Source organism: Tachysurus fulvidraco, chromosome 10, assembly GCF_022655615.1.
Source record: "Tachysurus fulvidraco isolate hzauxx_2018 chromosome 10, HZAU_PFXX_2.0, whole genome shotgun sequence".
Taxonomy (NCBI): domain Eukaryota; kingdom Metazoa; phylum Chordata; class Actinopteri; order Siluriformes; family Bagridae; genus Tachysurus; species Tachysurus fulvidraco.
The window spans coordinates 3021575-3042304 of NC_062527.1; the positions used below are offsets into that span (position 1 = coordinate 3021575).

The 20730-nt window shown below is 39.3% G+C and overlaps 1 protein-coding gene and 1 long non-coding RNA gene across 8 annotated transcripts; both read right to left on the minus strand.

The window, feature by feature from the left end:
• Positions 1-1813: 1813 nt before the first annotated feature.
• Positions 1814-4109, minus strand: LOC113653928. Of its 2 annotated transcripts, XM_047819877.1 has the most exons (3): positions 3730-4109; positions 2579-2793; positions 1814-2542 (listed from the first exon to the last, which is right to left on the minus strand). In XM_047819877.1, the coding sequence occupies exons 1-3, from the start codon at positions 3809-3811 to the stop codon at positions 2261-2263; spliced, it is 579 nt and encodes a 192-aa protein (XP_047675833.1). In that variant the 5' UTR covers positions 3812-4109; the 3' UTR covers positions 1814-2260. The 2 variants fall into 2 exon arrangements, with proteins under 2 accessions (XP_047675833.1, XP_027019618.1); XM_027163817.2 differs by having other exon boundaries at positions 1815-2793; positions 3730-4103.
• A 5022-nt stretch (positions 4110-9131) lies between these two features.
• Positions 9132-15047, minus strand: LOC113653901. 6 transcript variants are annotated; one of them, XR_003443218.2, is made up of 7 exons: positions 14921-15047; positions 11006-12155; positions 10733-10911; positions 10095-10435; positions 9782-9889; positions 9599-9689; positions 9132-9411 (listed from the first exon to the last, which is right to left on the minus strand). It is a non-coding gene; the product is annotated as an uncharacterized LOC113653901 (long non-coding RNA). The 6 variants fall into 6 exon arrangements; XR_003443215.2 differs by having other exon boundaries at positions 11006-12158; positions 14921-15040; XR_003443216.2 differs by lacking the exon at positions 14921-15047 and adding an exon at positions 13943-14073.
• Between the last annotated feature and the right edge of the window lie 5683 nt (positions 15048-20730).

A 20730-nucleotide genomic window follows, 5' to 3' on the forward strand; every position in this document is an offset into this window, starting at 1 on the left:
GTTTTTCTTGATTGATTTTGCATGACATGCTCTTTTTGGGGGTTTTCATTTGTTACTTTTAATTTGGCAATTTGTTACTTCTAATTTGGCAATTTGATACTTTGAATTTGGCAATTTGTTACTTTGAATTTGGCAAATTATAATTTGTTGGCTGATTGACCACAATAAAGAAGTTTGCTCATTCTCATCCAGGTCTGAGGAGTTTTCTCAGTATTTTTGTAGTAATTATAGAGTTAACAGTGAAATTTAACTAAAGGCCTAAGAGAAGAGATCACCCTGTGATGTGTTGACTTGGAGACCGGCTCTGAGTTCCGACACTCAGAGGTGACAGTAAAAGCAAAAGAAGTAAAGATAGAATTTTATTTTCCTTCAGCGAAAGGCGTCTACCATACAGTGCAAAGTTATACACAGTGAAGAGGCAAAAACTAGTGTTTTAGCTCTCCCTTTTGTACCCCAGATGTGTGTGTGTGTGTTTTTATACACACTCCCTCGTTCCTGAAGATGTTTCCCTTTAAGTAATCACCTCAACAAGGCCACATACCATTTTCAGTTCTTATCAAACACCTGCACACAAACTCCCTTAATGTTCCCATAACAGTTAGAATAAGGGCCTCTTGTTCTTTCTCATGAGTCTTTCACACAGAATAATCTAAAAGCACATAACGTTATATAAAAAAATTCATTACACTGGTACATAAAACCCTTCTTTCTGTCTGACCACAGCATCCATCTGATAGCATTTCTTCTATATTCAGAGCTGATAGAGAACTTAGCATGAAACATAGAAGACCGTAGAAATGACTTCCTCATGGTGCGTTAGCTCCAAGGTCTCATCTGTAAATTAATTATTTGACCAACATGCTGTAAACACTTGTGAGAATTAACTTCACATGTAATAGCTAAATTGCATCTTGAGATTCACTTGTTATCAGTTTGGTGTCTGTACAACACCAGATTATTACAGATTTAACAGTTTCAGACTGCTGGCAGAAATGTATTTGCTTGTTAGAGGAAAAAAGTGTAATTACTTCTGAACACCAAGGTTTCAGCTGATGGGACAATTTCTAGTGTAATTATAGGAGAAACCAATGAGAAATGCTTATGATCTTTTACAAGCAAGAGACACTTGAGACACGAGTGTTGAACAAAAAAAATATTTATTGATTATTTAAACTGTAAATATGTTTAAAAATGTTTAGAAATGACATTTTCTTCATTTTCTTAAAATCCTAAAAATATATATTTAAACTGTATAATATTCATCTTAAAATTATTTGAAACTTACGATTATCATCTTAAAATCCTAAAAATATAAAATAATATATACATATTTACAGATCTACAAGAAACACAAGAAACTTAATACAGATATTATACCTCTTGTGAAGAATATGAGGTGAACAAGAAAGAGACATTTGAAACATGAGTGTTGAAGAAAATAAAATAATTTATTGATTATTTAAAAAGCTTAAATATTATTTATATTTATATATTATAAAATTATATTATAATTATATATTATGATTATATATTAAATAAAATATAAATATTATAATATAAAAGCTTATTGATTGTTTAAAAAGCTATTTATAAACTGTAAACTTAGTAGATATTAATACATTTGAAACGTGAGTGTTTGAAGAAAAATAAATAATTTATTGATTATTTAAAAAGCTTAAAGATAATTTATAATTATATATTATAAAATTATATATTATATATTATAATTATATATTGAATGAAATCTAAATATTATAATATAAAAGCTTATTGATTATTTAAAAAGCTATTTATAAACTGTAAACTTAGTACAGATATTAATACATTTATAACAAAACGAATGCTCAAATGTAATTGGAATAAGTTAGATTATTTTATCAGTATTATTTTAGTAGCATGGGCAGTTACAGCTGTAATTTAATGAAGGTTAAATTTGTTGTTAATATTTATTATTCCAGAATAATTACTCACAGAGTAATGCTATCATTGGCAAAGTGCTGTGGTATAAATGCATTAACAAACTGTACATTAGTGGTGTGGATGATGGTTTGAGGGGTTTAGAAGAGGCTGAGAGGGGGGTTAGTTGTGGTTCAGGGAGTTAGGGGTGCACTACATTTACAAAAATCTTAAAATCCTAATAATATAAAATAATATATACATATTTACATATCTACAACAATAAAAGATACTAACTATAGATATTATACCTCTAGTGAAGAACATGAGGTGATGAATATGAGGTGAAGACTATGTACTAAATTTACATCTCTCTCATTAAAGCCGAAATCATCCTAACAGAAATTTGGACGGGCCTACTGATAAAATCCACCTCCCCATCAGGATCCACACGCCGCCTACTACTAGGAGGAGCTTCCTGATTGAAGTCCTCTTCGTCCCTCCTCCTCCTGCCCTGCCTTGGGACTGGAAGAACCATGATGGCAAAGGCATAAGGCTGACCAGGCACTATGTCTTCGATGTTCACATGATAGTGAGGTCGGGGTGGAGGGACTGTAGAGTGGCGTGGACTCCTCAAAGGGGATGGACTTCTTGCAGGAAATGGGATCCATAGACGGGATGGGCTCCTCTCAGGAGATGGGCCCCATATAGGGGATAGACCCCTCATAGGCGGGGATGGGCAGGGGATAGGGGATGGGCTTGAAACCTCATGCTCCTCACCATCACGCGCTTCATTCGGTCGCCTCGGCCCGTTGTCGTCGTCCTCGTTATCGCTGAGCTCTCTGCTGTAGTAGAGCTCGTCCTCTGGGAAATTTTCTGCCGTCCCCCTCCGTCTCCCTGTGTCAAAAGAGATGAACAATCAATGTGACACATCGAATACCATCTGATAAAAGGAAGCACAAATCTTTAGTTTAATAGCACAGTGTCTGTTTTGTACAGCAGGAAAATCTCACTCTAAATCGGCTTTACACAAAAAGCATTTATTATACACTACAGTGATAAATAAAGCCTCGCTGTCCAGAATTTAAACAGCAACTTTATACTTTTGGTTAATCTGCACTGTACATTGCCACACTAGCTCTATTTATTTGTACTGATTGATTTATTTATTTATATTTATTTGACTGATTCTCAGAAATATCTTCAAAACATAAACAATTAAGGAATTTCATCCTTTTTTATTTCTCCTTGTGAGATATACATAAATATGTACAAAGACAATTCTGTATGAGAATAAATATTGGCTTCAATTTCCACCACAAGCTTGTGTTTTTAAAAACCATAGGCTTAGTCAACATACAGTTAACATTTATTAAAACGTTTTGCCAAATGGTTTAACGTTTTAGACTATTGTTATACTGTTTATGAATCAATTTCTGTAACGCAAAACTGACAACACAAAAATAATTAGCTATGCTAACTAGCCGTCTACCTAATCTTTGCTACCATTCTTAATCGGCTTGACTTTAATAAACTCCAAATAAACTTTAAAAACAAGTTAAAATTATAACTTAATAAATTTAGAGACACTTATAATCGAGTCTGTTGGCCTTGATACTGTCATTATTGACTGTAGTGTTGTAACTTTATGTCCGCTAACTTTAGCATAACGATCGTGTATGTAATTAGATTAGCCTAATAACGATTAGCCGAACAGGTCGCGTTCCTCAAAACCACATAAAACCAGATTCCTGATTGCGTTTCCACCTGTTTAGTGATATATAAAAGCGATTTAAACACTTAAGTGGAAAAAAGGAAAAGGTCAGAAGTTACCGTTCCAGGGGTCGTACAGTCCGCTCCATCCGGGCTCGGGATCCACATCCTGGTGCTGCGTCGCGTCTCCTCCGAAATTCATCGTCGCTACCGGTGTAGAGTCGGTGTAGTGTCGATCAAAATCCACAATTGGAGGCGGACAAGAAGTAAAATAGCGGTGTTGAAGTATTGCAGTCGCTAATCCACCTCTTGCGAGCTTCACCACCGCGACACTTTTGATTTAAAAACATTCCAAGATTTAAACCCAAACAAATGCCATTACCAGGTCGACGTGTCACGTGACACCAAAAAAAGCTACCAGTGAGCAGAGGATTCGGGAAAATTCTTACTGATGGTGTCTATAATATATAAATGATTAAGGTGATATGATTTATATGATCAATGTGAATAAATTGCATATATTATACAGTCATTTGACAAAATTAGGACATCCCATAAAAGTTCTCATAAAGTAATGTCTAGAGTAAATAATAACAAAGTATTTTTGAATTCTAGCTTTGAAGCTGAAATCCTGCATTATGTTGGTGACATTATCATGTGATCAGTAATAAAAAGTTCGCAAAAAAGTTCGCACCAGGAAATGCAGTATAATAGACAACAGACCAGTTTAAAAGAGTGATGAATAAAATGTACAAATTCATGTCTCCGGGAGTCTCGCGCATATTGATAGCGGCTCCCTGATGCCCGCAATCTAGAGCCAGTGAGCAAGAGCGCGCATGCGCGGCAGAGACTGCGCTCCGAACCTTTTAGCGCGCAAGCGCGGCAGGGAAGCTAGAGAGCTTGCCTGTGTGTGCTAGAGTGCGCGTGTGCGTCATTAAGCGCATGTAAGACCGAGCATCCGGATTGGCCTGTTTCGGTAAGTCAACCAATCAATTGTCAGTGTGGGCGGGGCTTTTATCTCTTCTCCGGAACCGAGTTAATCAGTGTATCTAGAAACAGGAGCGCCATCTTGGCTCATGGCAGAGAGAGAGAGACCCAAAAAACCACAGTATAAAACACATTTTACACCATCATGGCCCATGGCAGAGGGAGAGAGCCCCAAACACCACAGTAAAACACATTTTACACCATCATGGCCCATGAGAGAGAGAGAGCCCCAAAAAACACACTATAAGACACAAACACCATCAAAAACAAAACTTATATTTTACGTGTTTATTGTAGTTCATTTGTGGTCTTTGACAAAAATACAAATGAAAATACACTAAATGCCTATTTATTCACTAAAGGCCTAAAGAGTCATCATAACAATTTACTGACAAGATGCATAAGTTGAAACCAATATTCTTTGGCATGGAGTCTAGACAATGGTGGTGATGCTGGGCTGAGTAGCAATGCTGAGATCTGGATAAATGTGGAGCTCCGTGGAAGGATCCATGGGAGCTGAATGCAATGACGACTGGAGGTGAATGGGGTGGAAGAGGGTCAAGTCGATTTGCCTGAAATGACAACTGACAGCAGCTAAGGAACAACTTTAAATTTGAACAACTATGACACATTTGGTTCAAGAGGATTGAGTAGTAAAACCCCAACAGTCAGCTGACAAGTTCGAAGTGGAAGACAGTGAGAGTGTGGGAGAGAGAATGTACTGTAATAGTATGAAGATGGTCACTTATTGTTGAACCATATTCACTTCATTGCACTCAATCCACTTCCCAGGTAAAGCCACGAGACTTGAATGTAATGATCAAATTTTTTAAATGTTATAATTGTTGCTTTTCTTTGCCATTAGACTCACATGGTATGTTAGAGCAACGAATTAAAGGCCGACCAACGGTTTCCATATTAACAGTAAAAAAAAAAGAAGAAAAGGACGCACCTTTTGTGCAGTCATACAGAAAATGGGAAAAACGTATTTTGAAGAAAATTGTTATCTCTCACTATCGGGGTACACATTTTAAACCTTTTTTCAACATATCTAGCCTTCACTACACAATGAACATGTTCTGTTTTCCCTGCAGATCCTGTCAAACTTCACCTTCACCCTATAGATACACCTGATTTCCAAAAACCAAAGGCACTTTTAAGAGTCTATAAAAAGACTCTATCCATTCTTCATCATTTTCTATCCCTATCTCTCACAACCTCTCTGTCCATCTATATTTCTATCCATCTCTTCAATCTCTATCTGTTATCTATCTCAATCTTTCCCTTTTTTCTGTTTTTGTCTACATGTCTGACAATGAAGAAGCCTCAAGAAGAAGCTTCAGAGGTTTGATGACAAGCCTAAAAAAACCCTTAAATTCAGTCAATTTCACTTTCAACCTCCTTGACAGTAGAAACTTGGGAGAGGTTTCCATTTTTATGTCCAACACAGAGTTTGTTAGCACAACACTGGATCTTATAAAACAATTGAAGTATTTATCTAGCCTTGTACAGTCAAACAGCACTCAAACCATTTTGTAAGATTTTGGCAAACTACAAATTGTAAGACAACTGACTTCAAAATGTTTCTACCTGTCCACTGCCACTGTTTTTATCTGCATAGTATTGTGAAGTATTGAAAAGTATTGAAAGCAAATGCACAAGATTTGGGGATGAGGAGCGAACTACTATGATTATGTGATTGGGTAAATTAATAAGACATGGATAATTCTGCATGGGGGACTTCTGAGGACATGTAATGTAACCGTTATTGATCTGGAAAGAAGTGGACACTAACCTTGTGTATTTTTTTGATTGTAAGCAAGTGTTTAAGATTGTTTCATTTTACATTTGTTACTTTAATGTGCATTTATGTTGAAAGGGACATGAAAGAGTTAAATTAATGTCACGTGATCATGGTGGAGGGTCACGGGATTACCTGAGAATAGGAATATTAGTCACCTGTTCACTTAGTGTGGTGGAGAGAGGGGGTGAGTCAGGACGATGTATTCTTTTTTGACCATACTCATATACACTTTTGAAAGAAAAAATATTTGTCTGTGCAATAAAAAGGGACTAATAACAGCTGTTTGCTCACATGCGTCGCAAATGCATTGAGTTCCTGCTTCAGCCTCTCGGCGGCTTTTAACAATGCAAGATAGCCGCTACATATGTTATAACAATATTAGGATTAAACATACTGCCATCTATGGAATTATTATGTTTGGGATGGTTTTTGTAGAAGCCATATTTCCTTTCTGTTTTCAGCCCACATACAACAATATTTTTAATGTTTAGGCATGCTGACCAAAGCAATGTTTGTAGTGACATATACTAATTAGATCCATGAAATCTGCTAAGGTCTGTTTTGGTCACTGAGTCAACGAATCAAATTGTAATCAATCTCAATATAGTGCTGACTGTAGAGCTCATGATGCAAGGGAGCATTAATGGAAATAGCACAAAGAAAAAGAAAAGCATCAATTGTTGGCTGGATACACCACACACACTACTACTAACTTGGAGGCATAAAGCCCAAAGTTTTTTAGTACACGACACAGTCCAGTCTGAACTAAATACACACTCAGTCTGTAAACAAACATTACTCTTGGTGTCATTTTTTGAATACATATTATGAGCACTCTGTTTTTTTCCTGAATAAAAGACGTATTTGTTTTAGTCACAGAAAATCAAATAAATCTAGATTTGCAGATATCGAGTACATCCAGTAGACTATCAATAGTTTCCCTGGATTCGAAAGTGCCCACAAATCTGGTTAGGAAAAATTTGACTATATGATTCAAACAGATTAACACTTAAAATATGTACAGTTCAAGTTCATGGTTAACCTCTATTTTATAAATGTGTGTAAAACAAGACTTGTTTAACTTGCACAGGTTGGACCCAGGATATCAATGATGATCAGCTGATTATGCTGCACCTCACACCCTGTGACCCATTGGAGAATACAAGCAACCGCGAGGTGTTGAGAACCATGCGGGTGGAGCAGACGAGCACTACAGTGGGGGAGATGGAGCAGACGAGCACTACAGTGGGGGAGATGGAGCAGACGAGCACTACAGTGGGGGAGATGGAGCAGACGAGCACTACAGTGGGGGAGATGGAGCAGACGAGCACTACAGTGGGGGAGATGGAGCAGACGAGCACTACAGTGGGGGAGATGGAGCAGACGAGCACTACAGTGGGGGAGATGGAGCAGACGAGCACTACAGTGGGGGAGATGGAGCAGACGAGCACTACAGTGGGGGAGATGGAGCAGACGACCACTACAGTGGGGGAGATGGAGCAGACGACCACTACAGTGGGGGAGATGGAGCAGACGACCACTACAGTGGGGGAGATGGAGCAGACGACCACTACAGTGGGGGAGATGGAGCAGACGACCACTACAGTGGGGGAGATGGAGCAGACGACCACTACAGTGGGGAAGATGGAGCAGACGACCACTACAGTGGGGGAGATGGAGCAGACGACCACTACAGTGGGGGAGATGGAGCAGACGACCACTACAGTGGGGGAGATGGAGCAGACGACCACTACAGTGGGGGAGATGGAGCAGACGACCACTACAGTGGGGGAGATGGAGCAGACGACCACTACAGTGGGGGAGATGGAGCAGACGACCACTACAGTGGGGGAGATGGAGCAGACGACCACTACAGTGGGGGAGATGGAGCAGACGACCACTACAGTGGGGGAGATGGAGCAGACGACCACTACAGTGGGGGAGATGGAGCAGACGACCACTACAGTGGGGGAGATGGAGCAGACGACCACTACAGTGGGGGAGATGGAGCAGACGACCACTACAGTGGGGGAGATGGAGCAGACGACCACTACAGTGGGGGAGATGGAGCAGACGACCACTACAGTGGGGGAGATGGAGCAGACGACCACTACAGTGGGGGAGATGGAGCAGACGACCACTACAGTGGGGGAGATGGAGCAGACGACCACTACAGTGGGGGAGATGGAGCAGACGACCACTACAGTGGGGGAGATGGAGCAGACGACCACTACAGTGGGGGAGATGGAGCAGACGACCACTACAGTGGGGGAGATGGAGCAGACGACCACTACAGTGGGGGAGATGGAGCAGACGACCACTACAGTGGGGGAGATGGAGCAGACGACCACTACAGTGGGGGAGATGGAGCAGACGACCACTACAGTGGGGGAGATGGAGCAGACGACCACTACAGTGGGGGAGATGGAGCAGACGACCACTACAGTGGGGGAGATGGAGCAGACGACCACTACAGTGGGGGAGATGGAGCAGACGACCACTACAGTGGGGGAGATGGAGCAGACGACCACTACAGTGGGGGAGATGGAGCAGACGACCACTACAGTGGGGGAGATGGAGCAGACGACCACTACAGTGGGGGAGATGGAGCAGACGACCACTACAGTGGGGGAGATGGAGCAGACGACCACTACAGTGGGGGAGATGGAGCAGACGACCACTACAGTGGGGGAGATGGAGCAGACGACCACTACAGTGGGGGAGATGGAGCAGACGACCACTACAGTGGGGGAGATGGAGCAGACGACCACTACAGTGGGGGAGATGGAGCAGACGACCACTACAGTGGGGGAGATGGAGCAGACGACCACTACAGTGGGGGAGATGGAGCAGACGAGCACCACGGACTGTCCAGGAGTTGGCGGATGCTTTAGTCCAGGTCTGGGAGGAGATCCCTCAGGAGACCATCCGCCACCTCATCAGGAGCATGCCCAGGTGTTGTAGGGAGGTCATACACACTCCTTGACTGGCACGAGATGTATCTGGTGTCTCTGTAGAATTAATAGTGAAAACAAATTCAATGTTAAAACACAGAACTGTTTCAGTGTTCGAATTTATACATAAAACTCATTTTTTAACTTCATTGAACTTGGTATGTGCATTTCCTGCAGGGAAACTGGAATATAAAATAAACCAGACATATATATGTGGTAGTGATAGTACCAATAGTAGACTTACCTTCACATATCTTGTGGAAAGTGCCAGATATAGAGAGAGACTTTTTTGTGGTTCCACCCCACTGCATGCAAAGTAACCATGTCCACCCGTGCTGTTGAAAGCAAATAATGAGGTTATGATGCTTAATCTAATAAAAGTATTTAGGAATTTTGCAAGCACTCCGATCACCTGCTTTGGACATACAGTATATTTGGTAGTCAGGGCACAACGTGACAGGTAGCTGTTCACTTGCTCCACCTCCTCTCCGGCTGTTGTTCCTGCTCCTTCCTGGTTCCTACCACTCCATTTAATCTGTTAGTAAAGGGTGGAAGAAATTCAAGTCAATTTTATTTATATGTCCCTATATCACAAATTGCCTCAAAGGGCTCTACAATGTGTACAAGAAATTGTTAAGCAAAAGGCTACCTATTATAGTAGCCTTTTCATTTCATATTATTAATGTGCTTGTAAACATTACAAATGTACATATGATGCAAATATATTATACATACTGTACCTCACACTTTATAGCATGGGCTCGAGCATGCATTATGCTGAGGAAGGGTTTCATTTCGGTGAGCTCCTGAAGAGCAGGAAGGACTTGAGCAACTTTCTCCAAGTATGGCCAATATTTGCAAACCACATCCATAGCAAAGAATTTTGCCTTGGCTGGCATGAGCTCCTTCTGAAAATACAGGGGGTAGGCAAATATCTCCCCCCTGTACATTTTAAGGGCTTTCAGAAGGAACCCATGGTGACAGCAACATCCATCCCATCTTCATCCAATTTGGAAGCCCTCCTTGAAGTCTCCCTCGCTGCTGTTCACTGGGAGTCCTCACATGTGCCTCTTCCCTGTGTCTATGACACACATAACAAACACAACAAATCAAATAAAAGCAATGGAGTCTTACCATATATAGCATTTATTCTCTCAATTTGATTTTAGAGTAGTTGGTAAGCAGAAGTAGTTGAAGTGGGGAGGAAATCAAAGTCGGACACATACATATGGTTATTTTTTTAACAACTCTTTTGTCAAGTTAAGATTAAAACTTGCATTTCTCACTGCTTTCTGTATGGTGTCAAAAAGAGAGAATCCATCCTTTACATATATAAAGTCAATAAATAAACCAATAAAAAGACTGAAACAAAAACCACCTTGTGTTTCGGTGAAAGCGATATAGCTTTCTGTTCCCATCAGCGGAAACAGCCAACATTTCCGGCATGCAGGCTGGGCAGGTGAAAGGAGCACTACAGCAGAGCTGGTCTTCTTCAAAAGAAGCGTAGGAAAACTCCAAGAAGCTCCGCTGCAGTGCATCGCCATTGATATGTCCATTCTGGAAGATATATAGAAAGAAATAGTATTTGTGATGATGTCTGCTTATGGAAAGACATGTTATAAGTAATAACAGTAATAACAATTACACTTACTCTTCCTCCACACTTAGTCCGATGCTCCAGCAGCTTTGCAAAGGCTTGCCGTGAGACTGGGTTGTCTCATCATGGTGATATATCTCACTTACCAATTAAAATCAAACCAAACTAAATATCTGAAGTTTAAATAATTCAAGCCTCCTTCATAATGCTTTGTAAACATGTTCTAATAATTTGCACTTGCTGTGATTTATCTTAGTCGTTTTTAGACATTTATAGTACAAATAAATGTGGGGGTGTCCTTACTTTTTCCTCACTAAAAATTGGATTTGATTTAAATGACGTTTTACAGATCATTTAATAAAGACTTTTTTGTAGTAATTGTTTAGTTATATTCCCTGAATCTTCCAATGTTGTAAAAAATGTAGAATAAATGCCCAAATGTTTTATTTGTAAAAAATGCCTTTTGTGGCATGTTCTAATTTTGTCAAATGACTGTATAATATATGCAATTTATTCACCGTAATCATTTATATATTATAGACACCATCAGTAAGAATTTTCACAAATCCTCTGCTGACTGGTAGTTTTTTTGGTGTCACGTGACACGTCAACCTAGTCAATCTAAAAATCAGATGTATCACGGTGGTGAAGCTCGCAAGATGTGGATTACCGACTGCAATATTTCTACACCGCTATTTTGCTTGTTCTCTGCCTCCAATTGTGTATTTTTATCCCTACACCGACTCTACTACAGCAGAGACCTCAGCGATTACGAGGACGACGACAACAGGCCCGGGCGACCAAATGAAGCGCATGATGGTGGTGAGCATGAGGTGTCGAGCCCACCCCCTACCCATCACCGCCTATGAGGGGTCTATCCCCTATATGGGGCCCATCACCTTTGAGGAGAACATCCCCTCTATGGGTCCCATTTCCTGTAAGAAGCCCATCCCTTTTGAGGAGGCCACCCCACCCTACACTTCCTCTTTCCCGACCTCACTATCATGTTAACATCGAGGACATGCAGTAGTGCCTGGTTGGCCTTATGCTCGTGCCATCATGGTTGTTCCAGTCCCACGGCAGGGCAGGAGGACGAGGGAGGACATCAATTGGGAAGCTCCTCCTAGTAGTAGGCGGCGTGTGGATCCTGATGGGGAGGTGGAATTTATCAGTGGGCCCATCCAAATCTCTGTTAGGATGATTTCTGCTTTAATGAGAGAGATGTAAATTTAGTACATAGTCTTCACCTCTTGTTCTTCACTAGAGGTATAATATCTGTTGTTACTATCTTTTATTGTTGTAGATATGTAAATATGTATATATTATTTTATATTATTAGGATTTTAAGATTTTTGTAAATAAAGCGCACCCCTAACTCCCCTCTCAGCCTCTTCTAAACCCTCTCTAACCATCATTCACACCACTAATGTACAGTTTGTTAATGCATTTATACCACAGCACTTTGCCAATGATAGTGTTACTCTGTGATTAATTAATTCTGGAATAATAAATATTAACAATAAAATTAACTTTCATTAAATTACAGCTGGAACTGTCCATGCTACTAAAATAATAGTAATAAAATAGTTTTGAAATAATTAAAAATAAAGCACAACTTATTCCATTTACATTTGAGCATTCGTTTTGGTATAAATGTATTAATATCTGTACTAAGTTTACAGTTTACAAATAGCTTTTTAAATAATCAATAAGCTTTTATATTAGAATATTTATTTACTATATAATTATAAACGACATTTAAGCTTTTTAAATAATCAAAAAATTATTTATTTTTCTTCAACACTCATGTCTCAAGTGTCTATTGTTCACCTCATTCTTCACAAGAGGTATAATATGTAGTAAGTTTCTTGTATTGTTGTAGATATGTAAATATGTATATATTATTTCATGTTATTAGGATTTTAAGATGAGTCAAGTTTCAAATAATTTTAAGATGAATATCATAGTTTAAATATATTTTTACGATTTTAAGAAGAAAATGTAATTTTCACATATACATATCTGTACATATTTTACAGTCCATAAATTGCTTTTTAAATAATCAATTTTTATCAACATTCATAATCAATCAATTTTTTTCAACATTCATGTCTCAGGTGTCTCTTGCTTGTAAAACATCATAAGCATTTCTCATCAGTTTCTCCTATAATTACACTGTAGAAATTGTCCAGCAGTGTTCAGAAGTAATTGGGGGAGACCAGGGACAGTTGTAACACTCGTTGCAATTTTTAGCAATACATCAAAAACCATTTTTACTGGAATAACCAATTTTGTTATATTATAAACTTCAATCTGTCAACTGCTGAAGCAATATATTTAAGTGGTTTTATGAAATATGTACAGGTTGCAAAATTGATTTTAATAGTCTCTCCACTGTTACAACCATCCCAGTGTACAGGGGCGGTTGTAACACGTCATCTCAATGTTAGCTAGCTTGACTGCTAGTTTTGACACTTGTTAGCCATTTATATTTGTATCTTATAAAATAGTGATTCTAATACTTGTTTGAATTCATAGACATTTGATCCTATATCATCATTGAAAAAAAGTACATCAGAAAGAAAAGTAATTTTTTTTTACCTCAAAAACAATCTTTTGTAGATAACTCCGTCAGGAAGATTCTAATGTGGCTCCCTTTATGGCAAAAATGGAGGGAAACTAACTGAGCATGCGCAGTGAGTGTGATCACTCTAGGTTGTTTCTAATTGGAGGAATTCAAGGTGTTACAACCGTCCCGTTACAACTGTCTCGTCTCCCCTACACTGTTGTCCTCTAACAAGCAAATACATTTCTGCCAGCAGACTGAACCTGTTAAATCTGTAATAATCTGGTGTTGTACAGACACCAAACTGATAACAAGTGAATCTCAAGATGCAATTTTGCTATTACATGTGAAGTTAATTCTCACAAGTGTTTACAGCATGTTGGTCAAATAATTAATTTACAGATGAGACCTTGGAGCTAACGCACCATGAGGAAGTCATTTCTACGGTCTTCTATGTTTCATGCTAAGTTCTATATCAGCTCTGAATATAGAAGAAATGCTATCAGATGGATGCTGTGGTCAGACAGAAAGAAGGGCTTTATACGGTGGCCGAGAAGTGCAAAACACATTAACAAATCCGAAAACACAACGACAATTCAGACAACCCGGAAACGGCAGGTATGGAATCTTATGTGTAATGTGTAAAGTTCTCCGTTTAAATATAAGAAAATAACAGAATTAATCCACAGTAACCCATCCATCCATCCAACCATTCCAACTTTTCCCTGCCGCAGACTGTTGAACTTCATTTACAGTATACCTTGAGTGACAGGTGTCTTGTCCAATGATCGCTAAGTGTTCACAAACTGCACCAACCTCTTACGGGTTGTCTGAATTGTTGTGTTTTCGGATTTGTTAATGTGTTTCGTGCAACGACTCAGACAACCCGGAAAAAGTTGGTATAGTTTGTGAATGGAAACTTACCGATCATTGTACAAGAGACCTGTCATTCAAGATATACAGGTGAATGTCAGGTGTCTTGTCCGATGATCGGTAAGTTTCCATTCGCAAACTATACCAACCTTTTCCAGGTTGTCTGAATTGTCGTTGTGTTTTCGGATTTGTTCATTTGTTTTGCACTTCTCGGCCACCGTAGTTTTATGTACCAGGTATATACCAGGTTTAATAATTAAATTAATTAAAAATAAACCACAACACATTTTGCATGTGTAGTACCCTCACCGCCTGAGGGGATAAGTTAACTTGTATTATGCTATTTGTGAGACCGCATGGTCTCCATCATTAGCATGAGAATTATAACTAGCACATACAATACACAGACAAACTTTTACACTATTAACAAGAACTTAAACGTTTTAAACGTTTGGTTGGTGTCATTTATATTCTTTAAAATAACTACAACATGTAAAACACATTTTCAACACTGTTAAGGTTTTCCATACCTGATGAGGGGAGATAAATGTTAATAAAATAAGCGACACGGAGCTGCTGCTGCTTCACTGTCAGTGTGTATTGTTTAAGCAGCGCGTCCTCTCCCCACTCAGGTGAACGCTTCAGCCAAGACAAAAGCAATCGAATGATCGATTGTCAGATAACATTAATACAATTATTTAATCACTATTATTTATTTGCTGGTTTTTTTTTACACCACACTCTCCCCTTCGAAAACAAATGTTCCGACATTCAAATTCTAATTTATGAATGCACTGCAGATTAAATGTATGTACAATTATTCAATAAAGGACTATACTGGACATTATGGTCTGTTGTCTTCTTTAACTATGACCCTTTTCCCCCCTGTCTGTTTCAGGTCTTTTCGGTATGCAAATAAATATATGGGCTGATACTGTGACACTGGGTATGTCCATGGTGTAAAGTTCTGCAATTCATATGGTGTGAGGTAAAATGATATTCTGTTTGGATGTATACTATAGCATGCAGGGGTTCCCAGGTGAATGTTTTTGGGGGTCTCCTCTCTCTCCTAGGCCATCTGTACCCCTGTTCTCCTTCACCGTTACTTTCGTCTGAGGCTGCATGAGCATCTGCTACATCATCAGGTTGTCCTGCAGGTTGTTCCTCATCCATCGCATCACCTTCCTGTTGAGGTGAGCATTCGTTCATTGTTTGAGCTGTTTCATCAGCATTCGTTATCTCTGGGTTAACTTCTCTTCCTTCCTCTTCAGGTTTGCTGGGCTGGACAGCAGGTAAGTATGTATTATCTAATTCGCTGTTTTCTTCTGCAGGTTGCTGATGCTGCACAGCAGGTAAGTAATAGTAATAGTCCTCATCCTCCCCTTCTTCTGGACTAGACTCATCTTCACCAGCTAACCTTTGTGTGTTCACTAGTTTCTTTGTCTTTGACTCCTTCCTGAGTTCAACCTCCAATGGTAGGTAATCGCAAGACAGTAAGAGATTACGATGAAGAACATGAGATCTTCCCTTTCCTTGTTCCAGGTTCATTTCATAAATCAGTCTCCCTTCTCCCACTTGACGTACTACTGTGTGTACCACATCTTCCCAGTGGTTGCGGAGCTTCCCGGTCTGACCTCTTGGTGTCAAGTTTCGCACTAGGACACGATCTCCAGGGCACAATATGGAACTTCACACTTTCCCATCATAATTCTTCTTATTCCCCTCTGCCGACTTCTTTGCTGTCTGTCTGGTAATTTCAGAAGCTTCTTGCATTTCTTGCCTCCATTTCTTTACATACTCATTATAGTCCATAGTTCCTGTTTCAGAGATCAAGCCAAACACCAGATCCACAGGCAACCTTGGGGACCTTCCTAACAGTAAAGGCGCTCCATTTGTGGTAATATTTTCATGAAAAAACACAGTAATTTACAAAAGTCAACAACAAACCATTATACATAAACAAATTCATAGCAAACTGCTTTTACCTTTATAGTTACTGTTAAATATGTGATACTGTTATATATGTGATATTACTGTACATTAACGATCGTTTTTTCATTGTTTTTTCTTAAAAAGCTGGCAGCTGTGGTTGCCTGAGATTTACTTTTAAACAGTATTGCTGTACTCTATATCAGTATTTTTCTATAAATACAGTAATCGTACTGTGAAATACTGACAAAAAAATAAACGTTTTTTTCTGCAAATAAACAATAAAAATCCAGCTTTGTACAGTTTAGTAAATATAGGTGTGGAGGAGAGGGCATGTGTCTTAATCTTCCTAATTTAACTCATACAACTCAAACACTCATTAAACAGAGATGTGAATACATGTTTTCATTTCTTTAAAAACCATGGCATATACAAAAAAAACTACACAGGCAACATGTTTATAACAAATATAATAGAAATCAAGAAGAAACTGAAGATGTCCATTATGAGAGTATGAGGAGTCTTTGCTGATTTAATGGTAGAGGTAAGTGTGTTCTGATAATACATTCAACACAAAAGCTCTGTTGTAAACTGTTGTGGAAGTTTTGAGGTTTGCGAGAATTAAAGCATAAAATATCACACTGGTAGACACGGGAAAGAGTAAAAAAGGTTTCATGTTTGTTATTCTGTTCAGCTGTGCAGCAGGTCCCAACACTCCGCACGTAACCTGAGAGAGGAAGGGCAACGATCATTGATTACATCAAGATTTTATAGACAGGATTCAGACAAACAGGACAAAACATCATCAACCATTGGCTTAGAAGCATCGCCTGCTCATCTTCTGACCAAACTAATCTGTACCTACCAAGGTCCCACTGCAATCTCTAGTCACAATAACTATCAGCCATGAGAAATATAGAAGCATAGAAGGACAGGTTCTTATGAACATCTCTAAAGTTAAAACTTCCACTACAATTCCCCCTTTTGTCTCTGGGATAATACACAAAATTTTTACTTTTAATTAATCTGTAACAAAATCTAAACTTTAAATGATATATACCAGTATTGTTAATCAACTACTTAATCCACAACATTGTTAGTCAATTGTTGAATCAGTATCAATTAATCAGCTAGAATATAATCACATATGCCTTAAGCTAAGCTTAATCATGTACAATCTCACATCAGTGTAGCGATTTTGGGGAAAGGGAGGAAGAGGCTGGAAAGAAGAAATTAGAGAAAGGAAGGAAAGGAATGGCAAGCTTAGACTTCAAAATTAAATCACACCCTAACTGGGAAATCGTCACAGAAACTTAAATTCACCTTAAGATTCAATGTAAGATTACTACTTCAAATTACGCATCTAAATTGGTTGGTAAAGGAAACGGTTACTTGCATTGGCTTACTGCACAAGAGTCCGGATGCAACAGATAAATCTCTGAAAAGTCAGTTAGGGTGGGGTCAGACGTTCTTCCAAGTTCTCCTGAAGATCAGAGCAGTTGTCGTTCTTGGAAGTGAAGCTTGCTGGAACTTCTTTGAAGGAAGATGGAGTCGTCTTGAAGCTGTTCCGAAAGTCTGACCACGGATTAGTGGTGTTTGTGACAATTTAAAGGTCGCGAACTCCACCCATCTTTGGGGAGATGACCAATACTTCGGTCAGGATTTTGGAGGGAAAAACTCCCTTTGTTTCAGGTGTCTGTGGGCGTGGTTTAGCTATCAAACTTTTAGATGACTTTAAAGTTTGATCCAGGGTGTATTAAGATGGTATGGCGCCTTTCGTGCTCAAATAAAATACACCATTGTTTGAAAAACGAGTAACCGATAATTTTGTGGTCATTTGGATACTAAACATGAAGGGTAATGACGGTATAAAGGCAGCGGTACATTATATACACGGATCAGTAATCGAAGGGTAACTGATGTTAATACGATATTGTGTTCTTATAAAGGCAAAGAAACAAAAATGAAACATAAAACAAGATGCACTTTCATTAGGGAAGTAAAAAGAAAACGATAGCTTCGTATACATTCTGACATCAGACCTTAAACGGGCATACAGCATTAGAACAGGTATATGTTAACATGCCATGATCAGTAATTAGAGTATAACTGATGTTAAATACAATGTTGTTTTCTGACACATGAATAAAATACACCCTTGTCAGGAAATTAAGGAGCAAATAATTTTAAGTCAGGCAAGCCTTAAAAGAAGAACACATTACAAAAAGGGTTATAAGAATGAGAATTACCTTATCTTCGGGTTTTATTAGTAAAAGGAATGTCTCATTGTGTTGTGTGTGTGTGTGTGTGTGTGTGTGTGTGTGTGTGTGTGTGTGTGTGTGTGTGTGTGTGTGTGTGTTGAGGGCCCCTATGAGTTCAATCGGAGAAGCTGCATGGGGTTATCTGGTCTTTGTGTAGGCGCCAGACATTCTGGAGCCAGTTGTTGCTGTAGCCCTCAATAAAATCGTAAAACTGAGTGGTCATCGGTTAATTGAGGAGTAGATGTTGAAATTTAGGGTGCCTGGGACATGAAATCTAAAATGACCTGTACCAGACGCTACATCAGCGTATCATTTCCCATGAATGCTTCATAAAATACATGATCTTCAGTGGACAATATTCTGTTTTTGTGGGGACAGGACCCGTATATAAAAAATGCAGTTAAAGGCAAAGCATTGAGCATTAATTTTGTTGTAACTTCACTACAAGTCACAGTCTCTACTGTCTGTATTCACCTTTGTCTGTTTCTGGATCAGTCTGGGCAAATTCGGAAACAAAGTCATCATCAAATGGAGGAATGCATTCATCGTCGTCCCCAATATCGTCCAGTTTCACAAGTTGTTTGGTCGTTAGATTGGACATTATGATGTAATGAACGCATTTATATGCGCAAGGGCCAAACAAACATAATAAGATAAATACCACACTCACTGGGATTATCACTGATCGATAGGGAGTCCACTGTCCAAACAGTGTATACCAGAGTCCCCGACTATGATCTCTGTGTTCGTCTCGTTTCACTTGGTTTGCTACTTTGTGCATATCATGCAGTGCATCAGAGATAGACCCATGGTCATCATCATACATCTCCCTCTTTAGCTAATAAAATATTTAAGGCTATTCTGTTTTGTGTTGTAGTCAATCTAAGGACAGCGAGTTCTTGCTTGACACCTTCGGCTGCCCGATTAGTGGAGTTAATATATGTGACTTCTAGTTGATTCCATATCTGAGTCATCCCATATTGTGGGAAGAAGGAATCAAAGAATTTACTGTTTACTTTTTAGTCTGTGCTCTGATGGGGGAAATCATCATTGGAAACGTCTCTTTTGGGTCGCTTTATCGGTGAGTGTGAGTGAAGTATGACCACACCAGGGTACTTAAACTTTGCTAAAGTACATGCTCCTTTCCAGTTACAGGGTAAGGCCAAATACACATTTTTACCACAGACCAAGTACCAATCGTCAGCCCTGAGTAATGTGCCGGTGTCAGATGGATGAATAAGGGAACACTCTGCCTGTGGGCAGGTCCTGTCATCCGAATATGGGTAATATAAGTGAGTGCATCTCTGGCTGGCGATATTACCTAATGGTATGTTTCCTGTTCCTACAAAACAGTGTGTCTAGTTTAATTTAGGAGGAGGATGTGCAATGAATGTGTTAATTCTTGTTTGATTTACCTTGGGTGTTCGTTTCAACACACGCATTAGAGTCCGTAGACATATAGTGGCATTAGTTAAATCAATCCTCCTAGGTCCTCCATCTTCACACCATAGGGAGGCTGGTGAATTTATGATGGGAATCATTGTGTGTTTGCTAGCAGACATGGAGACCATCATGCACACATAACAGGACTCATTTCTGATCATTTTGGCAGTGTAGTTGGCGAGTTACCAGTAAGTGTTTTCATACACGCCTCTGCGACTTCTACTAGAAGTGGGATTTTCTGGAGTCTTTTCTGCATTCTCTTTTATTAACAGGCAGATCATAAGGATGCCAATGGTCCCTAGGATTCTAGGGTGATAGTTAACAAGGCTCCTCATCTTAACAGGAGCTTCTACCTTGCCTACTTTGACCATCCTTTGAAGTCAGATCTTTGTGTGTGCGTGTGTGTAGATGACAGTCTGGGGTGGTAGTCAGTATGTAATACTGTATAATCGTCTACTGCCATCTACTATCTTAAATGTCACATTTCATTCTCTCACTAAGTCTATTAACTTCATTAACATTTGTGTTCAGACACTTTCAGAGTCAGCTGGAGCTCACGGGAGAGGTTACTAGTACGTCACCGTGTGCCCTGATGCTCCTTTTTGTTCCTCTTAGCAGTTGATTCCTGTTTTTTCCTCTGGCTCAGGGACCCGCTTACAATGGCTAACATGACTCCATGCCGCTCTCTCTGCAACCTTCACCGCAGT

Bases quoted from the DNA above. Each gene is read 5' to 3' on its own strand.
- LOC113653928 (XM_027163817.2), bottom strand. From the start codon at position 3,811: ATGAATTTCGGAGGAGACGCGACGCAGCACCAGGATGTGGATCCCGAG. The intron at 2,794-3,729 runs GTAACTTCTGAC...CTTTTGACACAG, and splicing joins ACTGTACGACCCCTGGAACG to GGAGACGGAGGGGGACGGCA.